This window comes from Hemitrygon akajei, chromosome 2, assembly GCF_048418815.1.
Source record: "Hemitrygon akajei chromosome 2, sHemAka1.3, whole genome shotgun sequence".
Lineage (NCBI taxonomy): Eukaryota > Metazoa > Chordata > Chondrichthyes > Myliobatiformes > Dasyatidae > Hemitrygon > Hemitrygon akajei.
The window spans coordinates 143,675,344-143,700,790 of NC_133125.1; the positions used below are offsets into that span (position 1 = coordinate 143,675,344).

A 25,447-nucleotide genomic window follows, 5' to 3' on the forward strand; every position below is an offset into this window, starting at 1 on the left:
ATCTGTTACTGTCCATTATGACGCTAATGTGTAGGGCAGCAATGAAGGTCCTACATATTTGGTGGTGTTCCAGGCTTCCTTCAGCATGTCAGTAGCTTCTTAAATCTCCTTAATGTATCTGTCTCCACCACCCCCTTGGCGGTGTGTTCCAGGGAAGGCTTATCTCTAAGGAAATTGCCATAAAACTATCGGTGCACTCATTAGGCTTTCACTGTAGTCCATCCGTTACATAGGCTGCTGCTCCACACCAGTTATAGGAAAACTTGCAGAAATATCAATTTGGCTACTATGACAGATTTCAGCAGGTTTGAAAATTTAATAAAGGTAAAATGTTGACTAGTGGAAGGAACAAAAGCAGGATGGAAACAGCCAGCTGTTGAAGAGTTGGCTTTGGAATTCGAGGGCAAACGATTACTTTCCATCTGGTGTGAGCAAGGAGAAACAGCAGAGGGTTGAGGAATGTTGTACAGTCGGCCCTCCTTATCCGTGAGGGATTGGATCCAGGACCCCTCGTGGATACCAAAAAACACGGATGCGCAAATTCCTTATTCAACCTGTTTCAATGCAGTGGACTATAGGACCCAGCGGAACCCCAAACCTTATTTAACCTGTCTTAGTGCGGTGGACATTAGGACCCAGTGGCAGAGATCTGAATCTACAGTGTTTCTGTTCACAAAAATAATCACGAACACGGTTGAAAATAAAGTGGAAATAATAAAGCAATCGGAAAGAGGTGAAATGCCATCGGTCATTGGAAAACTGTTAGGCTACAGTCGGTCAACGATCGGAACAATTTTAAAGGATAAAGTGAGAAAGGCCCTGCCCCGATGAAAGCTACAATTATTACTAAGCAATGCAGTGGTTTAATTATTGGGTTTTTGATCCTCCACATCAACCAGGCATGGATGGAGAGTGGGCTTGGAAGTGGTCTGTCACTGGATCGAACTCGGCGCTGAAACATACGTTTTTAAGTGTTTTATATGCACAGAAAGGTAAAATATATACTATATACTAAGACAAACGTTTAACTGACGCTAAATAATACTGGACGTACCTGTTCCAACTTACTTAGTGAAAGAACTTCCGATTTTTTTCGATCCCAATCCACGATAACCTGTGCACATCCTCCCGTATACTTTAAATCATCTCTAGATTACTTACAATACCTAATACAATATATATACTATGTAAAATAGTTGTTATACTGCATTGTTTAGGGAATAACGACAAGAAAGAAAGTCTGTACATGCTCGAACAACAAGTGCTGGAAGAGCACTTACGGGTTTTCTCGATTCGCGGTTGGTTGAATTCACTGATAAGGAGGGCCGACTGTATTTAGGGAAAGTCAGAGAGGCATCCATGTACAAGCTGTGCCAGACTTAGTATAAATACAACTTTGACTCAGTTGTCAAAGGCACACAAAATATGGCAAAAGGCAAGAACGGAACCAGAAAGCTGACTTGGGTCTGACTATGTTGTTGAGAAGCCTGACAAGGGCTTGTTCCAACACTCTACAGCACCAGCAGAGGTGGTCTGAAACCCTAACGCAGGGGTGGCCAACCTTTCACATTCCATGCGTCAACTTTTTCATGCACAAGTTCAGATGCGTCATACAACTCTTGTACCCCTATTCAATTCTTGTAAAAATGTTAATATAGACATATTTAGCGTTTTACATGATATATTAATTTAATATCAAAACAAGATAAACATTACTTACCTTAATGAGACTTTTGACAAATATATTTTGTCTTCTTTTGATTTCTTCCTTTTTCTTAATCACATATTCTTTCCGTAATTCAAACCCAGGCACTAGCTTCAGTTTTCCTTCTATTTCAGTCTGATGTTGTGTTTTATAGTGTCTATTAAAATCATGTCTTCTATTATGTGAGAAAGTGTCTTCATAAATAATGCACAACGGTTTTCCTGACGGACCCACTATAAGTAAGAACTCATTTTGCCACTGTTCACTGAATTCACGCTTACTATCACTTTCTACTTTTCTTTTGCTTATTTTCTTTTGCACTGTGATGAGTAACTGAATGTAAAAACAAGGCTTAATTTTCAACCAAGTACAAAACAGCAAATGTTCACAAAGGACAAACAAAACACGACTCGGTAGTGCACAAGTGTCAATTGTAAACTGACTGGCAAAAACCTGCGACGCACCGCTGGTGTAGACGCCTGGCACCTCAGGATCAAACAAGTATCAAACGTGTATTCAACAGTTATGGAACAACTGCAGAACAAAAGTCCTTCTTTCCTAGTTTGACTCGTTGAACATTTTTAAAAAAATTGAAAACAGATTAATGTGAAAGAAGATAACATTCGCCAAAAGATGTGCACGAAATAATAAAATCGATAAAAATAATTGCTAAGTTTTAGATTTATTCTCAGTAAAACCGATTTCTAGCTCTAAACAACTTGAATTCCTGTTATAGATTCTTTTTCTACAAATTGATTTTTGGTTAATACTTTCTGCATGAGTAGGCTTACTTCTTTATTATTATCACTGGGGTGCAATGCGCTACTTCTAATCATCCCATGTGCCACTTTTGGCGCATGCACCACAGGTTGGCCATCCCTGCCCTAAGGTAACACAGAAGTATAGACTAGATAATCTGACATTAGCTGAGTGCCTGGTTAGGAATGGAACGACATACAGCCCAAGGTTATTTGAGATTTTAATACAATGAATTGACAGATTAACAAAGCGATATACCACTTGATCAACCTGTACCTAGCAGGTGACCACAGGATCATTTGATACCAAGTTACTCAGCTGCTGGAAACTGGTGCGAGAGGACTGGCTCAGTATCCACGAGTCTTCAGCTTTCCAGCTGGTCTACTCTCTGGATAAGGACCGCTCAGACCTGCCAGCCCACCGTAAGGCAGAGAAAGGTTCCAAAGTTCTCGGTCACAAAGCACTCAGTTGCTCTGGTCGGACAAGGATGTTTCTAACATCATGTCACTTTCGTTCATCTCCATGAAAAGTGGGGTGTCCTCAGGGGCAGGCCTGGGGTTTGCTGCTTTACTCTGCTGGGGTGGAGTCTCCAGAGCCATGATGCCACTTTCTTCCAGGGGCGGTCTCTGGAACTCCACGTCACTTTCCCTCTCCCGCTCCTCCCACGAGCAGTAGATCATTTTCTTGATCATGGGTGCCTTCATCGCAGACAAATCGAGCTCGTAACACCCGAGTTTCTCCTTTATCTCTGTCCCTGCAACAAATGGAACATTTTCCTTGGTGACAATCCCAAGTCACAATGGGCCAAACATTTCATACCCCAGGTGGATTCAGAGACATATCGAGGCTCTTCTATAAACACTGTCAGGAAGTAAATACTTGGCAATTACACAACCCATCCTGAGCTAATTAGGACATACTCAAGGGATCACAGACAGAGGTAGCTTGGCTCAGTGGTATCAAGTCAAAAGATAGTGACTTGACGCCAGAGACCAACAGTGCTGTCCCCGTGGGTTGCGATTAGGGACCAACAGTGCAGTCCATTCAAGTCAGCACTAGACGGCAAAAGTGCAGCCCTTGCATGTCAGGATCCACCAACATCTGTGGAATTGGTGTAGGTCAGAATTCAGAACCAACAAAGTAGTTCGGATAGGTCAGAACCAGGGACAAACAGTGCAGTCCATGCAGGGTGAGATTCAGGAACAACAGTGCAGTTTGGGACTGCATTCAACCAGCATTGCTTATGAGAATAGGCTGAGTGAACTTGGCCTTTTCTCCTTAGAGCGATGGAGGATGAGAGGTGACCTGATAGAGGTGTATAAGATGATGAGAGGCATTGATCGTGCAGATAGTCAGAGGTTTTTTCCCAGGGCTGGAATGGCTAGCACGAGAGGGCACAGTTTTGAGGTGCTTGGAAGTAGATATAGAGGAGATGTCAGGGGTAAAGTTTTTTACGCAGAGAGTGGTGACTGTGTGGAATGGACTGCCGGCGATGGTGGTGGAGGCAGATAAGATAGGGTCTTTTAAGAGACTCCTGGATAGGAACAGGGAGCTTAGAAAAATAGAGGGCTATGGGTAACCCTAGGTAATTTCTAAGGTACTGACATGTTCAGCACAGCTTTGTGGGCCGAAGGGCCTGTACTGTGCTGTAGGTTTTCTGTTTCTATGTTTCTAAGTAGTGAGTGCAGGTTGAGATTCAGGTACAACAGCACAGTCCATGCAATTTGGACCAATAAGCAAATACCAACAGGCAGTTTACAGATGCCACTTTGACACATATAGTAATGTGCAAAAGTCTTAGGACATATATATATAGCTATGGAGCACAATTGCACAGTACTGTAGTAATTGTACTACTGCCACCTAAAAAAAATTCATGCCATACGTGAGTGATGATAAACCTGATTCTGATATGGGTCTCTATTGTGGATGGCGAGTGGGAAGGGGCAGAAGGAGGGGAACCATGGTTAGCAAAAGGGGAAAGGAGAGGGGATGGAGTGGGAAGCACCAGACAGATATTCTGTAACAATCAATCAACCAACTGCTTGGAATCAAATGACCCAAACAGTGGTCTGCACCTGCACCACTCCCTGCCCCAGCACTCCTTTCTGCCCCTGTCCCACACCCCTCCCGCAGCGCTCTACCCTCGCCATTCCCAATATCCTTTGCTTCCGCCAGATTTACAAACTTACATTCTGCTCCACATTGACAAGTACAGTACTGTGCAAAACTCTTAGGCACCCTAGCTATATATATATATACACACACACCCCTAAGAGATTTGCACAGTACTGTATACAAAGGCCTAAACAATGCTCTAAAAACCTGCAGAAGCTTGCTCACCAATATAAGCGTCTGCATCCCCAATGTACATTTCGATGCAATGACCAAGCATTGTAACTGAAAAGGTATCATCTCGACGGAGACCCAGGGCCTGGAGAAGAAAAAGTAAGTCAGGCTCAAATCGTTCACCGAATACAACTTCCTCATAATCCAATATTACTTTTACTACGTGATATTGAAGGGATAAAACCGAAACTCAAACTAAATAAATATCAGAAAGAATTCATAAAAATTGCACTGGCAGTAGCCAAAAAGGCTATTGCAGTTACTTGGAAATCGGATACATATTTAAGTATAGATTGTTGGAACAAAGAAATTTATGGCTTTATTCCATTAGAAAAAATTACTTATAATTTAAGAGATAAATATGAAACATTTCTGAAAATTTGGTGCCCTTATTTACAAAAGACAGGACTAAATATATAGGTGCTCTGAAGATGAAATTGGTTACTTGGGGAAAGAAATAAATATATATACTAAAGTTATTAAGAACTCCATGGAGCATGTGGAGATCTTCCAACAACCAGGCACTCTTTCTTTTTTTTTCTTTCTCACTTTCTCTTTTTTTTATAGGGAAGTTAGGGGGGAGGGGTTAAGGGGAGGGGGGAAGGGATATATACATTTTTTTTCTACACTTGTAATTACTTAAAAACGCAATTAAATAAAATTTTTTAAAAAAAATTGTTCACCGAAAAGGCATTTAAAGCCCCAGCAATTATGTTCAAAGTAGCTTCTAAACGGTAGTGTCTGCTTGAGAGGGGCGGAAATCAGAATACCCTTAGAGTTAACCACTGTATTGGAGTGTGGTGAGAATTATTCTCCTCACTCACATCTGGTTGGCACAGAAATATTTATTGGAGTTTTGGAGATTTATTTGATTCATGGACAACTGAGTGACTCATAGTTGATGAGGCTGAGTGGTGGCAGAGCCCACTGTGAATCTGCCCATCTCAATAACCTAACAACTGTACAAAAATTTACGCCAGGTTATTTGGTTTCAATACTTCCTCATAAGAATGAGGTTGTCTCTTGTAGATTAACTGATGTGAGCACAGGAAGGAACTCCCAGACTAGTTTATTATCATTTGCTAACATAATCTTAAAGAGATGCTTCTATCTTATCAGCAAATGGACGACACATTAGCGTAGCAGTAGTGTAACACTTTACAGTGCCAGTGATCAGAGTTCAATTCCTGCCACGGTCTGATAAGGAGCTTTCCCAGTGACCGTGTGGAGCTTCTTCCGACTGCTTCAGTTTCCTCTGGCATTCCAGAGATATATGAGTTACGGTTAGTAAGTTGTGACACTTGCAGGCTGCCTGCAGCGCAGCCTTGACGCATTGCATGTGGGGTTTGTCCGTCGAAAGTGGCTTCTACCATGCCGGGCATCGATTGGCCTGTTTGAAGGATGCAGCAGCTCTTTCCCATTTGTTGCCCGGTATGCCACAGCACCGGTGTCCGGTTTCAGGCATCTCAGGGGTATAAGAAGAGCACTGCAGGAGACTTGGCCTCCTTTCCTTTTCTCCCCAGGCATTCATTTTTACACTGAGGTCACGACCAGTGTTGAAGACCTATTGGGAAAGGATGCTGCAGATACAGAAGGGCTCACGCACTAAGTATCTATTTGTTGAATATTTATATTTGTAGTTTGTGTAATTCGGGTGGGGGGGGACTTCAGATGCATGGTTGAATCTTTTACTGTTTGTAAATAAATGGCTGGTGTACTTATTCGTAATCAGTGGCTTCCGTCTCACTCACCAAACCCATGAACAATGTTTTGATGTGCATGTGACAAATAAAGCTAATCTTTACCAAAAATGCAAGGATTTGATTTTACTCCAAGAATAGATTACACTTCCACAGCAGTCAGAATCAGGTACAGCTTTTGACCAGAACAGAGTATTTGAGAGGATGATTTCAGGCATACAGGAAACATGCAGGGAGAGTGGAACTGAAGGGATTATTCTACACACACACACGGCCGATGATTTCTCATGCAGCATCTGTACTTTACAAAGAGCAACCAAACTCAAACTGGCTTATATAGTTTTCCATCCAAATGACAAGGGAAATGAAGATTTGTATCAGTGTTCAATGGTAGCACGTTCCTGTGGGAGGCTGCTGGGGAGAAAAGAATCTACTCATTGATGTACAGAAACGTATACTTGTATTGATATACAAATACGGCACAACTGCTGTGGGACCACAGCACATTTTACAGAGCTACACACAATTTATGGCCACCCAGTGTAAATGAAGAGTGTTTCAAGCAGCAGACAGCAGAAAGTGTTGAGCATCTTTTCTGATGCCTCAGGTGAATTCAACGTAAATATTTCCCAACAGTGCTCCAAGCAATAGATTATTTGCTGCTATGTCAGCCTGACACAAGCTGTAGCGAATTGAGGTTTTCATGGCACTAAATGAAGGATTTAAGTTATCTCGGCCACAGAGCGGAAGAAATGCACATACAAAGGTCAGGGCTCTAACCTTCGAACCACTCCATGCTGATTGTGCTTACAATGGAACACTCATCTCTAATTCACACTGGCTTTCACTCTAGCACATTAGAAGCTTGGTCACCTTCAAACCCCTAGTCCACACTTCTCCACCATACTTCATCACTGACGCTTCTCTTCTCGACCGTCAGCCCTGGTGTTTTTGATCCCTACTCCTGCATCATATTCACTGATGTTAACACTTTGCCCCACCATGAGCCTCCCTCTCTCCCTTGGATACTTCGCTACTCCTCTCCACCTTCAGAAACTTCCCCAAAGTTTCTTGACACTCTCCTAATTTTTACCAGCGATCATTGTCGTCTAATTGTGCCTCTTCCTCTATGTTCCAGTGTAATTCTGTCAGCTCAGTGATGAGATGAAAATTCTTACAATTGTTTTGCGCACAAGGGAAAGCACAGATGGAACTTTTAAGAATGGTTTCTGAAGGCAAGGGAGGTGGTGACAAGGCTCCACCACCATAGCAAAAAGTCATAAACAAGTGTTATGCAATATTAACATTTTACAATCGGCTTTTCAGCTTGACAAACTCGTGCTCTCACTGATGTGGCGAGTCAGTGCTGAAGAACAGAACACATTATGTTTCAAACACTCTCAGCTTCAAGCACTGACCCAGGCCAGGTTGAGCTCTCTGTTCTTCTGATGTTCCCCCAGTTATCAGACCAACCATTTTCATTGTGACAAACCCTTATCATCACCAGACAAGACAGACTTTCAACCGACGAGCACCACTCAGAATACCAGTTCTGATTATCCTTGAAAGGTGTACTAAGTGCTTATGTACTTCTATAATGGAGTTAAATACATTAGTAACAAATAGAATTGTGTGTGAATTTCAAGTGTGTTAACGTTTGAGTGTTCTCAAGAAATCAAAAGGCATACCGTATGAAAATAGTTAATGGCACTCTCGAAGTTGCCCTTCAGACTCAACACATAACCTATGGCAGAATAAGTGGATGCATTCTGAGGAATGAGGACGAGGGCTTGGTGGTGATAATCTAATGCTTCATCGTACTTCCTAAAACAGAAGCAGAGGTTCTGTTAATTGTCAAGACATTGAGAGTTAAGAATCGCTGTGTACACACACACATTGAACAACATGCAGAAACTGGAGAGGTGGTGAAATCAGTCAGTGTGGGAGAAGCCATATGGCTCCTTGTATTAGCTGTTACAGCTCTCTGGTTACACTCACTCCCCTGTGTGTTCCTCATACCTTGCATATGTTTCCTTTCCAACATTTACAAGTCATAAAACAAAGGAGCAGAATTAAGCCATTCATCCCATCAAGTCTGCTCAGCCATTAAGCAATGTATCAGCATTCATTATTCCCTCTCAGCTCCATTCTTCTGCCTTCTCCCAGTAACCTTTGATGTCCTAACTAATGATGAACCTATCAACCTCTGTTTAAAATATACCCAAAGACTTGGCCTCCACAGCCGTTTGTGGCAATGAATTCCCCACATTCACCACCCTCTAGCAGAAGAAATTCCTCCTCATCTCTGTTCTAAAGGGATGTCCTTGCATTCTGAGGCTGGTTCTCCTCAGCTACACCACCCAACCCAATCCTAGTCTCCACAACTATTGGAAACATCAACTCTATGTCCAATACATCTAGCCCTCGGTATGCCACTGGTTTCAGTGAGATTCCCCCTATTTCTACTAAACTCCAGCTCCAGTGAGTGCATGCCCAACCCATCAAACGCTTTTTATTTTGTACACTAACCCTTTCATTACTGGGATCATCTCATGAACCTCCTCTGAACCTTCTCCAATGCCAACGCATCTTCCCTTAGATAAGGGAACCCAAAACCACTTACTCCAAGTGTAGTCTAACCAATGTCTTATTAAGCCTCAGCATTACATCTTGGTTGTAATATTTCTGCCCTCTTGAAATGAATGCTCGTGAATCCTAACATTGTATTTGCCTTCCCATCAACTCAACCTTCAAGTTCACCTGTAGGGAAAGCTGCACCAAGACTCCCAAGTCCCTTTGCACTGTCTATTTCTTCCTCAAGGGTTATGTTCCAAACCATATTAAACTCTCCCCTCTCCATTTTGACCATTCTTTTTCACCATTCTGAGATTCCATGCCCTCAGCTCATGGCCACTGGAAGCTGTTCCTCTTTCACTTTAATTTTACGGTTATTCCTCTATCTTCAGCTCTTCTATTAAACTTTCTTTGCTTTAAGGACAGCAATACTTCCTGTACTGTACTGTTCTATATAAGTAGGGTAGTTCAACAAGGCAATGCTGATAGGTTCGTAACTATTCTCTTATTTTGCTGGTAAATTTCAGTATTTTTGTAATTACACATGAAACCCCATACTTAGGGTAGGGCCCCCATCTAGCCATGACTTCTGCCGCAGGAATCTATCAACAGACCCCAGTCTTGCCAGGATTCCCAATGTTCTGCAGATAAACTAGCTATCAGATTCTGGGCATCCACTAGCCAGTGATTTCAATGTGATTGTATGGTAGTGGAGAAGGTTTCAAACTTTTGGCTATGCTGCTATTGTATTTTGCTTATTCTAAAACATGAAACGTGTCAGTAACTTTAATGGTTCTGCTGCAGTTCAGCCTCACCACTGCAGTCTGTAAACAAAATCACTCACAGCATCCAGAATGTGTGGCTCCTGACAACGGGTGATCACAGCCAGTGATCTCTAACAGCACGGGATAGATCTGTGCCACTTGTAGTGAGAATTATGAAGTCATGTTACACTGACACTTAGGCACAGCAGGCCTAAGTTTCAACCTTTTCATTAGTTTTAAGAAGTCCTGTTGTCACCTTCTTGAGGAAGGAACCCAGTCAGTCTTCACTGCTCCCTGAAACAAACGCCTTTCTATTTCTGGTACCTTTGCTGAAGCCTGCATAACGCCTCGTTATGGCGACCCGAAATGCATACGTGAAGTTTAGTCAAACCATGGTTCAATACGTAACTTAGATAGTTCTTATCGCTATCCCTTCCGAACCTTCATGCATACGTGTTGGTTTTCTTTATGGACTTGTTAACTGATTCCATTTGAGGGGGGGGTGGGGGAAGGATAGACTGACATTAAGTAATTAGCTTACTTATACTCCAAATTAATTACAGTAAAATTTACAATGACAATCAAAACCCAACTACATTCCCAAGAGGTGTAATAGGGAAGACTCCAAGAAAATGGTATTGAAACAGAGAATCAGCCATGATCTTAGTGACAGTCATACAGCATAGAAACAGGCCCTTTGGTCCAACTTGCCCATGTCAGCTGTGTTGCTCAGACAGCGAGTCCCATCAGCCTACCCCCTCCAGACCCTGTACCTATCTGGATAGTTTACCTATTCAAATGTTGCAATTGTACCAGCCTCAAACACCAAAAGAAAATGAATACTATTCACTAGTGAGGACTGAAAAAAACACAGAAAGTGAATTTGACATTTTTTAATAGGTACTTACTTGAGTTTCCTACAAACATGCCCCAAATTATTCATTAATGGCTCCCATTTATCAACCGTTACCTGCAAAAATAAACAGGTAAACTTTACATGTATTACTCAGTTACAATGCAATAGCAGCAAACACACAGAAATATTAAGTAAGGCAACTCAAGCCTTCAGCATGTAATCCTGGTTGGCATTACACATGTAACCTGGAAGAAGTCTGTGCATTATTTGAAGTGAAGGCAGCTGTCAGCATTCTCCAAAGCTGGAAATGTTTCTCACAGCATCAGCATCAAGCAGAAATCACTCCAGCGGATGGGATCATACTGCACAAAGAAAATGGCTGTAGGTGCAGGAGGTCTATCATCCCAGCCCCAGGATATCTCTGCCAGTGTTCCTCGGGGCAGTACTTCAGAGACAATCCTCAGCTGTTTGCTTTGACAATGACCTCCTTCCCAAATGTCAGAAATATGCCTGTTAGGCAATGATGGCACAACGCTCAAATCACCAAATGAAGCAACCGGCACCTGCATGCAGCAAGCCCCAGACAACACAAGGGTTGGTAAATGTAAACAAAATTTGTTCCACAGATGTTTCAGGCAATAACTATCTCCAACAAGGGGGTATCTAATCACCAGTACTGTACATTTGATGACTTATTCATAAGAGACTCCACCAAGAGCATTCTGAGGGAACAGGAAGGAGGTCGCCAATGACCACAAACTCAACTTAGACTAGCCACTTAACTACTGTGATCTCTAGAGGAGGTGAGAAGTTGGATATCCTGCATCAAGTGGCTCATCACCCAACTCCTATATTTGTACCGTCTGCAATCTTAGCCACAAAGTCATTAATTCCATCATTCAAATCATTAATACATAATGTGAAAAGAAGCAGTCCCAACCCCGACCCCTACAGACCACTAGCCAACGGCAACCAACCTGGAAAGGCTCCCTTTATTCCCTCTCTCTGCTTCCTGTCAGTGAGCCAATATTCTATCCATGCTAGCATTTTTCTGTAATACCATGCTTCTTATCTTGTTAAGCAGCTTCATGTGTGACACCTTGTCAAAGGCCTTCTGAAAATCCAAGTAAACAACATTCACGGACTCTTTGTCTACCCTGCCTGTTATTTCCTCAAATAATTCCAGCAGATTTGTCAGGCAAGATTTCCCCTTACGGAAACCACACAAAGGGCATGATAGGGAGAACTGATAAGAGTTATACAAAACTATGAGGTATAGATAGGGTAAACACAAGCAGGCTCTTTCCACTGAGGTTGGGTAAGACTAGAACTAGAGTTCTTAGGTTAACGGTGAAAGGTGAAATATTACAGGGAAACTTCTTCACTCAGAGAATGTTGCTAATGTGGAAGTGATTGCTTGACTGCAAACCTTTAAGTGAAATTTGCATGGCTACATGAATGGGCTACACTGTTTGCCTCAACTAATAACACATAAACAATTGCACTTTTCTTGTCTTTATTGAACACATTTTCAATCATTCACAGCCCAGGCTGGAAAAAATATGTGGACCCTTTTTTAAAAAATAACTGGTAGGACCTCCTTTAGCAGCAATAACCTCCACCAAGTGTTTCCTGTAGCTGCTGATCAGACGATCAGACAAGCACAAAGGTGATGAGGAATTTTAAAGCATTCCTCCGTACAAAGCTGTTTCAGTTCATCAATATTTACATAAGAACTTAAGAAATAGGAGCAGGAGTAGGCCATCTGGCCCGTCGAGCCTGCTCCACCTTTCAATCAGATCATGGCTGATCTGACCACAGATTCATCTCCACAGAACTGCCTTTTCCCCATAACCCTTGATTCCCATACTATGCAAAAATCTATCCAAACCTGGTCTTAAATATATTTCCTGACGTAACCTCCACCGCTTCATTGGGCAGAGAATTCCACAGATTCATCATTATTTCGGGAAAAGCAGTTCCTCCTTATCTTGATCCTAAATTTACTCCCCTGAATCTTGAGGCTATGTTCCAAAGTTCTAGTCTCACCTACCAGTGGAAACAACTTTCCTGCCTCTATCTTAGCTATCCCTTTCATAATTTTGTATGTTCGTATAGGATCTCTCATCCTTCTGAATTCCAGCGAGTAGTCCCAGGTAACTTAATCTCTCCTCATAGTCTAATGCCCTCATCTCTGGAATTAACCTGGTGAGCCTCCAAAGCCAGTATATCCTTCCTCAAGTAAGGAGACCAGAACTGCACACAGTATTCCAGATGCGGCCTCACCAGTACCATAACCTCCTTACTCTTAAATTTAGTCCTCTAGCAATGAAGGCCAACATTCCATTTGCCTTCTTAATAGCCTGCTGCACCTGCAAACCAACCTTTTGCAATTCATGCACAAACACTCTCAAGTTCTTCTGCACAGCAGCATGCTGCAATTTTTTACCATTTAAATAATGAGCTGATCTTCTATTTTTCCTTTCAAAGTGGATGACCTTCATTTACCAACATTGTAGTCCATCTACCAGACCCTTGCCTACTCACTTAACCTATCTATATCTCTCTGCAGACTCTCCATCTGCTCTGCACAATTTGCTTTTCTACTTAATGTAGTGTCATCAGTAAACTTAGATATAATATACTTGGTCCCCTTTTCCAGATCGTTAATGCATATTGTGAACAGTTGTGGGCCCAGCACCGACCACTGATTGCCAATCAGAGAAACACCCATGTAACCCAACTCTCTGCTTTCTATTAATTAATCAATTCTCTATCCATGCTAATACATAACCTCCAACTCTATGCATCCTTATCTTATGAATAAGTCTTTTATGTAGCACTTTATCGAACACCTTCTGCAAATCCGAGTAAATAACATCCATCTTTTCCCCTCTATCCACTGTGTTTATTATATCCTCAAAGAACTCTAGTAAGTTTGTCAAACAGGAACTACTTTAGCTGAATCCATGCTGTGTCTGCCTGATGGATCCATTTATTTCCAGATGCCTCGCTATTTCATCTTTAATGTTAGCTTCAAGCATTTTCCCAACCACAGCGTTAAACTAACTGGCCTATAGATACCTGCCTTTTGCCTACATCCTTTTTTGAATAGTGGCATGACACTCAGCCTTTTTCCAATCACCAAAGCCTAAACTATACCCTCTGCCATTTCTTTTAGTACCCTGGGATGCATTCAATCAGGACCAGGGGACTTGTCTATCGTTAGGCTCACAATTTTGCTCAACACTACCTCTTTAGTGATAGCTACTGTATCGAGGTCACCACCTCCCATTGCGTCCATATCATCTTTCTTCGGCATGTTAGAAGTGTCCTCCACTGTGATTTCTGCGAAACCTTGCATGAACAGCCCTCTTCAGGCCATGCCACAGCATCTCAATTGGATTAAGGTCAGGACTTTGACTTGGCCATTCCAAAACACAAAATTTCTTCTTTTTCAAATCATTCTGTTGTTGATTTACTCTTGTGTTTCAGATCATTGTCTTGTTCCATCATCCAACTTCTATTAAGCTTCAGGTGATGGACTGCAACCTTGATATTTTCCTATAAAATGTCTTGACACAATTTTGAATTCATTGTTCCCTCAACGATTGTAAGCTGTCCAGGCCCTGAGGCAGCACAGTAGCCCCAAATCATGATGCTCCTTCCACCTTGCTTCACAGTTGGGATGAGGTTTTGGTGTTGGTGTGCAGTGCCCTTTTTCCTCCAAACATAGCAATGTGTATTTCTGACAAAAAGTTCAACTTTTGTCTCAGTTGTCCACAGAACATTGTCCAGGAAGCATTGTGGAACATTCAGGTGGACTTTTGCAAACTTGAGACATGTAGCAATATTATTTTTGGAGAGTAGTGGTTTCCCCCGTGGTGTCCTTCTATGAACACCATTCTCGTTCAGTGTCTTTGTTTGTTATCCTTGGGTTCTTTATCACCTCCTTCAGCAATGCATGTTGTGCTCTTGGTGAGATCTTTGCAGGATGTCCACCCCCAGGGAAAGTAGCAACAGTACTGAATTTCTTCCATCTGTAGACAATTTCTCTTACTGTGGACTGCTGAACACTCAGACTTCATGCATCTCTACAAGTCTTATTCTAAGATCCTCTGAAAGTTGTTTTGATCAAGGCATGATGCACATAAACAGATCTTTTTTGGAGGAGCAGGCTCTGTCAGTAACCTGACTTTGTGTGTCTTTCTTATTGGGCAGGGCACCTCTGCAACCCACACCTCCAATCTCATCTCATTGACTGCAACACCTGACTCCAAATAGCTTTTGTAGAAACATTACCCCAGAGGTTCACATATTTATTTGAACCTAGACTATGATTGTTTAAATAGTGTACTCAGTATTAATGAGAAGAAGTACAATTGTTTGTGCGTTATTAGCTTAGGCAGGTTGTGTTTGACTATAATTGTGACTTAGATGAAGATCAAACCACATTTTATGAGTAATTAATGCAGAAAACCAGGTAATTGCAAAGGGTTCACAATCTTTTTCTTGCAACTGTACTTACTGTAATTGATAATTTTTTCTATTATTTCTAAAGTATTATATTGTACCACTGCCAATAAGTTAACAAATCTCATGACATATGCCAGTGATATTAAAACACCTAAGGTAGTGTCCTGTCCTGCCTTTCAGCTGCATGCTGGGATCTCAACACATATGTGGCCAGTGGGGGAAATCACCTTGACTTTCAACATGGACTAAAGAGCAGAGCAAGCCAATAGTCAGACAATGACAGATCATATACCTGTAGTTGCAGAGTTTTGGTGAGATGGAAGAGGCAACTGTAAAAGCAGGGAGTATGGCTCTAGGCTTGTACTTGCTGGGATTTAGAAGAATTGTGGGGGGGGGGGGGGGAGCGGAATCTCACTGAAACCCACTGAATATTGAAAGGCCTAGACATGGAGAGGGGCTTCCTGTAGTGAGGGAGTCTAGGACCAGAGGGCATATCTTCAGAATACAAGGTCTTCCCTTTACAACAAAGGTGAGGAGGAATTTCTTTAGCCAGAGAGTGGTGAATCTGTGGAATTCAATGCCACTAACGGCTGTGGAGGCCAAGTCATTTGTTATATTTACAGTGTAAGTTGATAGGTTCTGCTTAGAAAGGGTGCCAAAGGTTATGGGGACAAGGCAGGAGAATGGGGGTCAAAGGGATAATAAATCAGCCATGATGAATGGCAGAGCAGACTGGATGGACGGAATGGCCTAACTCTGCTCCAATGTTTTATGGTCTTATGATGTCCACAAAGCTAGGAAAACATGAAGCCCAGCAACAGTTCAGGGAAACAAGCGTGGGTTATGCAAAGGCATCCTCTTGTTTTGCTCCAGACTTGTCCCAAATTTTACTTAATTTTAGCTGCAAATTTGACTTCCGCTTTTTCACTGCTTGGGAATTTCTTACAAAAATATTCACTCTTCCAGCATGGTTCATGTTTCCCTGAACAAGTCTGGACATTCCTCTAGCTGATGAAGATGTGATGTGTGTTTCTGTGGTATTCCAGTGTTTATAATTGGAAACAAGTATAATTTAATTTACTTTACTTTAAAGATACAGTATACTTTGAATAGCTTTCAGCAATACAGTGTGTAGCAAAATATAAGAAAACAGCAACAAAAATTCTGCAAGGAGGGAGTCTAACAGTAATCCCAGGAACTGTCTCACAATGGCAGGCAATTTCAGTAAGATCCTGAGGAAGGGTCTTGGCCCTAAGCATTGACTGTTTGTTCATTTCCACGGATGCTGCCTGACCTGAGCTCTTCTTGTGTGTTTTGTTTTGGATTTTCAGCATCTGCTGAATTTGTTTTATAATTCCAGTAAGATGTGATAAAAGTAATAGAATTTCATGAAGAAACTTTTTGTGTACATTACACAAATTCCTGCTTAATATGCAACAACAACAAGAAGTTTGGCAACTTGTAGTGTGAAATAGTATGACACATAATTCAGTTGCAATGACTTGCAGGAAGGCAACCAGATAAATCACTTGTGAATAGCTGTGGCAGATTCTGGGAAACTTTGGTATTTTTAATAATGTGAGAACAAATTAATTACTTCCCTTCAAGCCAAAGGAGAAATTAGCTTCAAACTATTGTAATAAAATCACTTCCTTAAACTTTATGAACAATCAGTATAGCAAATGCAAGAAAGACAGTGAAGAAACTTCACAGGTTGATTAAGTGAGCAGAGAGTTAGCAGATGAAATTTAATTTATAGAAATAGAAAACAGTCAATTTTGATAAGAAGAATGAAAAGAGGCAATGCAGGACTAAAATTAACAAGGATGCAATGCTGAGGCATTGGTCAGACCCCACTTGGAATACTGGAAGCAGTTTTAGGCCCCTTATCTAAGGAAAGATGTACTGTGCATTGAAGAGGGTCCAGATAACGTTCTCAAGAATTATCCTGGGAATTACAGGGTTAATGTACGAGGAGCGGAAGGTTGCTCTGGGCCTGTACTCACTGGAATTTAGAGAATTGGTGGGGTGGGGAGGAGGGATCTCATTGAAATCTAGCAAATACTGAAAGGCCTAGATTGAGCGGATGTGGAAAGGATCTTTCCTCTCGCACCAGAGGGTACAGCTATGGAATAGTAGAACTGAGACCATGAAGAATTTCTTTAGCCAGAGAGTGGGGAATCTGTCGAATTCATTTCCACAGATGGCCGTGAAGGCCAAGTCATTGGGTATATTTAAAGTGGAGGTTGATAGGTTCTTGATTAGTAACTGTGTCAAAAGTTATGGGAGAAGGCAAGTTGAAGGGGTTGAGAGGAATAAAAAATCAGCCATGATGGAATGTGGAGTAGACTTGATAGATCAAATAGCCCAATTCCGCTCCTGTGTCTTATGGTCAACATTAAATGCGGTTGTGAACTGTGTATATGCAACTGTAGGTTTGCATTGCCACAGGAACAAGGCTCAGTCAAGTTACAAGTCAGTGGGAAAATGGACAGTGAGAAGACTATGTGAAAGCTAAGTAAGGTCTGGTGAGAATGTGTATTTTATCACCGTAAAAGTGTTTCAATTAATGACCTCATCAGATCTTTCAGATGTGGCACTTAAACCGAAATCATTATAGATGCATGTCTTACATTTTTCACAAGATCAGCTCTGTCCGGAAGGTTTATAGTTAATTAAATAGATGACTTTTGTTGAATAAAGTCACACTAATCCTAATTGTACCGTTCAAGTATTTGCATTCCACTCAATCTTAACTTGTCACGTCAGAAACACCATCAACAGTCAGATTGAATTAACAATAAACACTCAAGTTACACCCAGCAGACCTATTTACATTGATAATCAGAAATGAAAAACAAAACAGCATTCTTTACCTCATTTCCAATTGCTCTCACTTTTTCTAATGCGTCTAGAAAATATTTCTCCGCAGTCTTCCAACTGAAACATGATTGTTAAAACTCATTTTAGCAACTAGAAGTAGGTAAATTAAAACATTTGTAATAAGTCCATTCATCCAGCCACAATATTTTCAAAACTGTTTTTAGATCAAAAGTATCTTATCTCACTAGTTGACAGGATCCAGCATCACTAGTATCGAGCTGATCACTATCCCAAATTATGACTGTTTTGTGTGAACTAGAGTCTTGTGGGTTCCGTAAGGTTGTCATAGCAGGGGTGGTAATGGGGATGGCTTAGACACTAAACTCGGTGGAACAGGTCAAAGGCAGGTTACTGGTGCGTTAGGGCAGATGGGGCTCGTTAGCCGTGGTTGGCAGCTCATCTAGAAGGAAAACTCTGATGTCAAACCTCCACTGCCTTGTGGTTAAACCCACTCATGGTGAAGACGACAGGAGTAAACCCAGTGGGAAAATCCAGAGCTACAGTCCTATGTTGAGTTCAACTCCTTTAAATTCATCAGGTGTGTGGGGAGGGGCAGCCTGCTACATGGGCAACAGTTTACTCTCCAAATTGTCCTGCCCTGACTTGCTTATCACGTAGGCAGCTGGGATGCAACATCCACGGTAGACCCCAACCAACAGAGGGCTTCAACTGCCTTGTCACATTAAACAATCTGGCCAATGGGCAGTTCTCTGATAATGCTCTTAGCATTTCACAGCTATTCAGGCCATCATGCCTTTACCAGCAGCTCTTGGAAAGAACTTTCAAATTAGTCTCTAGTCTCCTGCTCAGTCCTCAGGTAATTTCCCCTTAAATTTCCCGAGCGCTTTTTCTACATTTAACCACTTTTTTTTTGCTGCGAAACAAGCAAGTATAACACTCAAATAAAGATGCAATTTAAGTTTGTTTAGAACATGTGTATTTTGATTCTCTGTGGAATTAGAGAAACCTTGTGAATTAGAAAAAAAATTCTTAGTGAACCTCGGACTTTGTGCATTTCCCTCTTGCACTTCACTTTATTTCTTCCCAGCCTTTTGTGCCTTTTCCTCATTTCTTTCACTAAGCTGTATCATCAGCAACAGTAATTATAGCTACTTCTCCCATTGATGCAAAATGTAGGAATGAAGAGCAGAAAGAACAGCACATCATTGAGCCCAACAAATCCTGCCAGCAACAATGCTCCATAAGAAGTTCCTCCCACCTCACGCTATCACCAGACTCCTGTTAGTGGACATGGAAACACAGCAATATCAACTGAGACCCAGCTCCACTACAAATTCTCAGTGTGGAGAACGTTACTGAAAATCTCAGGCAATCTCTCCACAGAATGAAAGAAAACATCTATTAGTAAGACCTATCCCAATTCATCCCAGGGTTGTGTCAGACCAATAACATACTCAACCAGGTGACTTATCAGGTATAAGAGAATGTTTCGGCCATCTTATAGACAAATAATAGATAGCTCTACAGCTATCCCTAATGATTGCCAAAAATGGTCACTGCCCTGAGCATGAACAACAGCCTCCATATTCACAATCTTGCATTTCTAGCTTGAAATGGAATGTGGTTAAGTCCAAAATAACTTTCGGTTCTCCACTTTGTAACGTCCACTTCTGCATTTCAACATGTCATAGAGTAATACAGCACAGAAGCAGCCTCTTCCACCCACTGATCCATCCTAACCACGATTCCCATCTAATCTGGTTCCATTTGCACTTATCCCTCTGAACCTTTCTTATTCATAAACTTTCCCAAACATCTGCTTGCTGTTGCAATGATATCTACACCCTGACCACTTCTAATACTTCTTTATCTGCTATTCTTTTCAAGAACACCATATGAAGGGAGGTGGGCTTCCTACTTTCATCATCTTCTGGAATGGGCAAGCAAGTTTTGGGGCATATTTTGATCTTTATCATTCAGGCATTCATTTAACAAAATAGAACCAGAAAAAATAACACAACGAGAATCAGACAAGTTCTTGAATGGGAAACATTCCCCTCTGTTGGGCATAAAGAGGAAAATTACAACAGGCTAGACTTGATGCTCTCATTTCCACCCACCACTAAACTAGTAACATCCACTGTAACCTCAATTCAAGTATGTTCTTTAAATATACAGCACAGAAAGACACCAACATTTATGCCCCCTACATAAAGCTACCACCCCATTTTATCTCACCATATTACCATTCTTTCTTGCTTATCCTGATTCTGTTCAATTGCATTTTTCCATTTGCCCAAAACCCTCATAGTTAAGTTCATAGGCTCTGAATTTCTGGAAGAATTTAATCACTGCAGACCTGAATTCTGCTAAGCTTGAACCTACTTACTCTGCATTTTGGAAAGCCACCACTCCCATCTCATGAAGAACAAAAGGGTCCTCTGGTGCTGTGCTCAGGGCCTGGCTAAAAAACCTCTCTGCCAGCTTGGAATTGTTGGTCAGTCCATACTCAAGGCCAATGTACAACATTGGTAAATGACACCTGTGGGTAACAGAATTCATCATTGTTAACAGCACAGTGTCTTCCAGGAAACATAAACATCACATGCAAATAAATGGAGACATCACAGATCAGCCAACAGCACAAAATGTTTGTGGAATTGTTAAATTTATTTAATTCTTTAGGTTATTGACTGATTTAAAAGCAATGGCAAAGACAGGGAATGTACAAAGAGCTACAAACACATTAAAGAATTAAAATCTGAAATTTGGTAATCATAGTTATTGATGCAAATTACTAATTTCACTGAGTGTTTTGATTTTTCAAATAACATGACAAATATGGCTTCTTTCACTGGCTGATTTCCTCCAGCGTTCCTAGCTTAGTGACAGGGCAGGTGTTTATCAGTTTATCTAACGTTGTTGGAATTTAATGCTGTCTTGAAGGTAATTAAAGTAAATGACGTCTCTTTGTACTTGCACCTTTCAAAGAAAGTGCAAAGTCATTTTCCACTTCAGTACACTGCACCCATTAAGGCTCAACGTCAAATTCAACGATTTCACACAACTAGCTTTTCCAGTTTGTGATGCAAACACAAGCTGAGGATGCTTACCAGATTAAGATTCCAAAGGCAAGGGAAGTATTAACATTTTTGGCCATGTTTCCATTAGCAGAGAGTTACAAGCAAGGGGATATTACTACAAAAACGTGGGCACAATCATTTAAAACTGAAATAAGTAAAAATGAGCAGAAAGGATTTACATGGACGGTGGCACGACTAGAGGACCAGGTTGGCCAGGCTGTCTACAGTCAGCCCTCCTTATCCGCGGGGGATTGGTTCTGGGATCCCCAGTGGATACCAAAACACGTGGATGCTCAAGTCCCTTATATAAAATGGCGTAGTATTTGCATATAACCTATGCACATCCTCCCGTATACTTTAAATCATCTCTAGATTACTTATAATACCTAATCCAATGTAAATGCTAAGTAAATAGTTGTTATACTGTATTGTTTAGTGAATAATGACAAGAAAAAAAAGTCTGTACATGCTCAGTACAGACGCAACCATCGTAGCTCTTCTGGGAACGCTGATGCCGCCTTGGCATCAGTCGATCCCGATTCTCCTGTGATCTTTAAGTTCTTGAGGCTGTAGCACTTTACATAGCTAGCCAGCCATCCCTTACTAGCCTTAAACTCCTTCCTCTCACTCACACCACAAGTAGCGAATGACCGAGACACGAGGTGAACAAAGCTCAGACACAAGTAATACTTTAAATCATCTCTAGATTACAGTACTTATAATACCTAATACAATGGAAATGCTATGTAAATAGTTGTAAGGCTGTATTGTTTAGGGAACAAGGACCCTTTGGAAGAGGCTCAATAATACGAAAGTCAGGATCTGTGGAGGTTGAGGGCTGAGGACCACTTTGACAAACGACAAGCCACTTTTCAAAAGATCTAAGATTTCTACTTTCTCAGTGAGAGATAGCACTTTATGCTCCCTCTTAGCCTTTGAGGAATTGCTTTGACCACTTAATTGCTTTCTAGGAGTCATTTTTTTCACAGAAACGAAGTAGCAACCGAACGCCAGGTGAACGATGCTCAAACAACGAATGCTGGAGAGAGAACTTCCGGGTTTTCCTGATCTGCGGCTGGTCGAATCCGCGCATGCGGAACCCGTGGATAAGGAGGGCCGACTGTATATTCCTTGGAATATAGGAGAATGGGGAGTAACCTTATAGTTATGTTTAAAATTAAAGAGTTAAGGTGGATGGTAGCAGATTTTTCCTTGGTGTAAGGAAGTCCAAAACTAGGGGGCCAAGGATTAAGGGTGAGAGGGATAAGATTTAAAAGGAGGTGCAGCAGTTTCATCCAGAGGATAGTGCACACACCCAGTGAAGTGGTTGAAGTGTTTGAAATAGCAGGTTATGGGCCAAACACAAGAAACAGTACGAACTGGATGAGCAAGGTGGTTGGCATTTTCATTAACATTCAACCGTACTGCCAACCTAACAACATTTCACTGTATCCCATGCTGTATTGCTCTATAAGTGTTTTTTTCTCTCGGATGGTAAATATAACCATATAACAATTACAGCACGGAAACAGGCCATCTCGGCCCTTCTAGTCCATGCCGAACGCTTACTCTCACCTAGTCCCACTGACCCGCACTCAGCCCATAACCCTCCATTCCTTTCCTGTCCATATACCTATCCAATTTTACTTTAAATAACAATACCGAACCTGCCTCTACCACTTCTACTGGAAGCTCATTCCACACAACTACCACTCTCTGAGTAAAGAAATTCCCCCTCGTGTTACCTTTAAACTTTTGCCCCCTAACTCTCAAATCATGTCCTCTTGTTTGAATCTCCCCTACTCTCAATGGAAAAAGCCTATCCACGTCAACTCTATCTATCCCCCTCATTATTTTAAATACCTCTATCGAGTCCCCCCTCAACCTTCTACGCTCCAAAGAATAAAGACCTAACTTGTTCAGCCTTTCCCTGTAACTTAGGTGCTGAAACCCAGGTAACATTCCAGTAAATCTTCTCTGTACTTTATTTTGTTGATATCTTTCCTATAATTCGGTGACCAGAACTGTACACAATACTTCAAATTCGGCCTTACCAATGCCTTCTACAATTTTAACATTACATCTCAACTCCTATAATCAATGCTCTGATTTATAAAGGCCAGCATACCAAAAGTTTTCTTCACCACACTATCCACATGAGATTCCACCTTCAGGGAACTATGCACCATTATTCCTTGATCACTCTGTTCTACTGCATTCTTCAATGCCCTACCATTTACCATGTATTTGGATTATTCCTACCAAGATGTAGCAACTCACACTTATCAGCATTAAACTCCATCTGCCATCGTTCAGCCCACTCTTCTAATGGCCTAAATCTCTCTGCAAACTTTGAAAACCTACTTCATTATCCACAACGCCACCTACATTAGTATCATCTGCATACTTACTAACCCAATTTACCACCCCATCATCCAGATCATTAATGTATATGACAAACAACATTGGACCCAATACATGGCACACCACTAGTCACCAGCCTCCAACCTGACAAACAGTTATCCACCACTATTCTCTGGCATCTCCCATCTAGCCATTGTTGAATCCATTTTACTACTTCAATATTAACACCTAACGATTGAACCTTCCTAACTAACCTTCTGTGCGGAACCCTGTCAAAGGCCTTACTGAAGTCCATATAGACAACATCCACTGCTTTACCCTCGTCAACTTTCCTCGTAACTTCTTCAAAAAATTCAGTAAGATTTGTCAAACATGACCTTCCACACACAAATCCATGCTGACTATTCCTAATCAGACCCTGTCTATCCAGATAATTATATATACCATCTCTAAGAATACTTTCCATTAATTTACCCACCACTAACGTCAAACTGACAGGCCTATAATTGCTAGGTTTACTCTTAGAACCCTTTTTAAACAATGAAACCACATGAGCAATACGCCAATCCTCCGGCACCATCCCCGTTTCTAATGACATTTGAAATATTTCTGTCAGAGCCCCTGCTATTTCTACACCAACTTCCCTCAAGGTCCTAGGGAATATCCTGTCAGGACCCAGAAATTTATCCACTTTTATATTCCTTAAGAGTGCCAGTACTTCCTCCTCTTTAATTGTCATAGTTTTCATAACTTCCCTACTTGTTTCCCTTACCTTATGCAATTCAATATCCTTCTCCTTAGTGAATACTGAAGAAAAAAAATTGTTCAAATCTCCCCATCTCTTTCGGCTCCACACATAGCTGTCCACTCTGATTCTCTAAGAGACCAATTTTATCCCTCACTACCCTTTTTCTATTAATATAACTGTAGAAACCCTTTGGATTTATTTTCACCTTACTTGCCAAAGCAACCTCATATTTTCTTTTAGCTTTTCTAATTTCTTTCTTAAGATTCTTTTTACATTCTTTATATTCCTCGAGCACCTCATTTACTCCATGCTGCCTATATTTATTATAGATCTCCTTCTTCTTCCAAACCAAGTTTCCAATATCCCTTGAAAACCATGGCGCTCTCAAACTTTTAACCTTTCCTTTCAACCTAACAGGAACATAAAAGATTCTGTACCCTCAAACTTTCACCTTTAAATGACCTCCATTTCTCTATTACATCCTTCCCATAAAACTAACTGTCCCAATCCATTCCTTCTAAGTCCTTTTGCATCTCCTCAAAGTTAGCCTTTCTCCAATCAAAAATCTCAACTCTGGGTCCAGTCCTATCCTTCTCCATAATTATGTTGAAACTAATGGTATTGTGATAACTGGACCCGAAGTGCTCCCCAACACATAAGTCCGTCACCTGACCTATCTCATTCCCTAACAGGAGATCCAACACTGCCCCTTCTCTAGTCGGTACCTCTATGGATTGCTGCAAAAAACTATCCTGCACACATTTTACAAACTCCAAACCATCCAGCCCTTTTACAGAATGGGCTTGCCAGTCTATGTGTGGAAAAGTAAAATCTTCCACAATCACAACCTTGTGCTTGCTACAACTATCTACTATCTCCTTACAAATTTGCTCCTCCAATTCTCGCTCCCCATTAGGTGGTCTATAATACACCCCTATAAGTGTTACTACACCTTTCCCATTCCTCAATTCCACCCAAATAGTCTCCCTAGATGAGCCCTCTAATCTATCCTGCCAAAGCACCGCTGTAATATTTTCTCGGACAACCCTCCGATTCTATCACACCTGAAGCAACGAAATCCAGGAATATTTAGTTGTCAATCACACCCCTCCTGCAACCATGTTTCACTAATAGCTACAACATCATATTTCCAGGTATCAATCCATGCTCTAAGCTCATCCACCTTTCTTACAATGCTCCGAGCATTAAAATAGATGCATTTAAG

General features: G+C 41.3%; 1 protein-coding gene across 2 annotated transcripts in view; it reads right to left on the bottom strand.

Moving 5' to 3' along the window:
• Positions 1–2,671: 2,671 nt before the first annotated feature.
• Positions 2,672–25,447, bottom strand: part of cdc16 (cell division cycle 16 homolog (S. cerevisiae)) — a 75,633-nt gene continuing 52,857 nt past the window's right edge. For both annotated transcript variants that reach the window (XM_073028937.1, XM_073028946.1), the window contains exons 13-18: positions 20,417–20,569; positions 18,060–18,123; positions 10,760–10,821; positions 8,202–8,337; positions 4,808–4,898; positions 2,672–3,218 (exon numbers count right to left, since the gene is read on the bottom strand). In XM_073028937.1, coding sequence (XP_072885038.1) covers positions 2,929–3,218; positions 4,808–4,898; positions 8,202–8,337; positions 10,760–10,821; positions 18,060–18,123; positions 20,417–20,569 — 796 coding nt within the window. In that variant the 3' untranslated portion in view covers positions 2,672–2,928. The remainder of the gene's footprint in view (positions 3,219–4,807; positions 4,899–8,201; positions 8,338–10,759; positions 10,822–18,059; positions 18,124–20,416; positions 20,570–25,447) is intronic.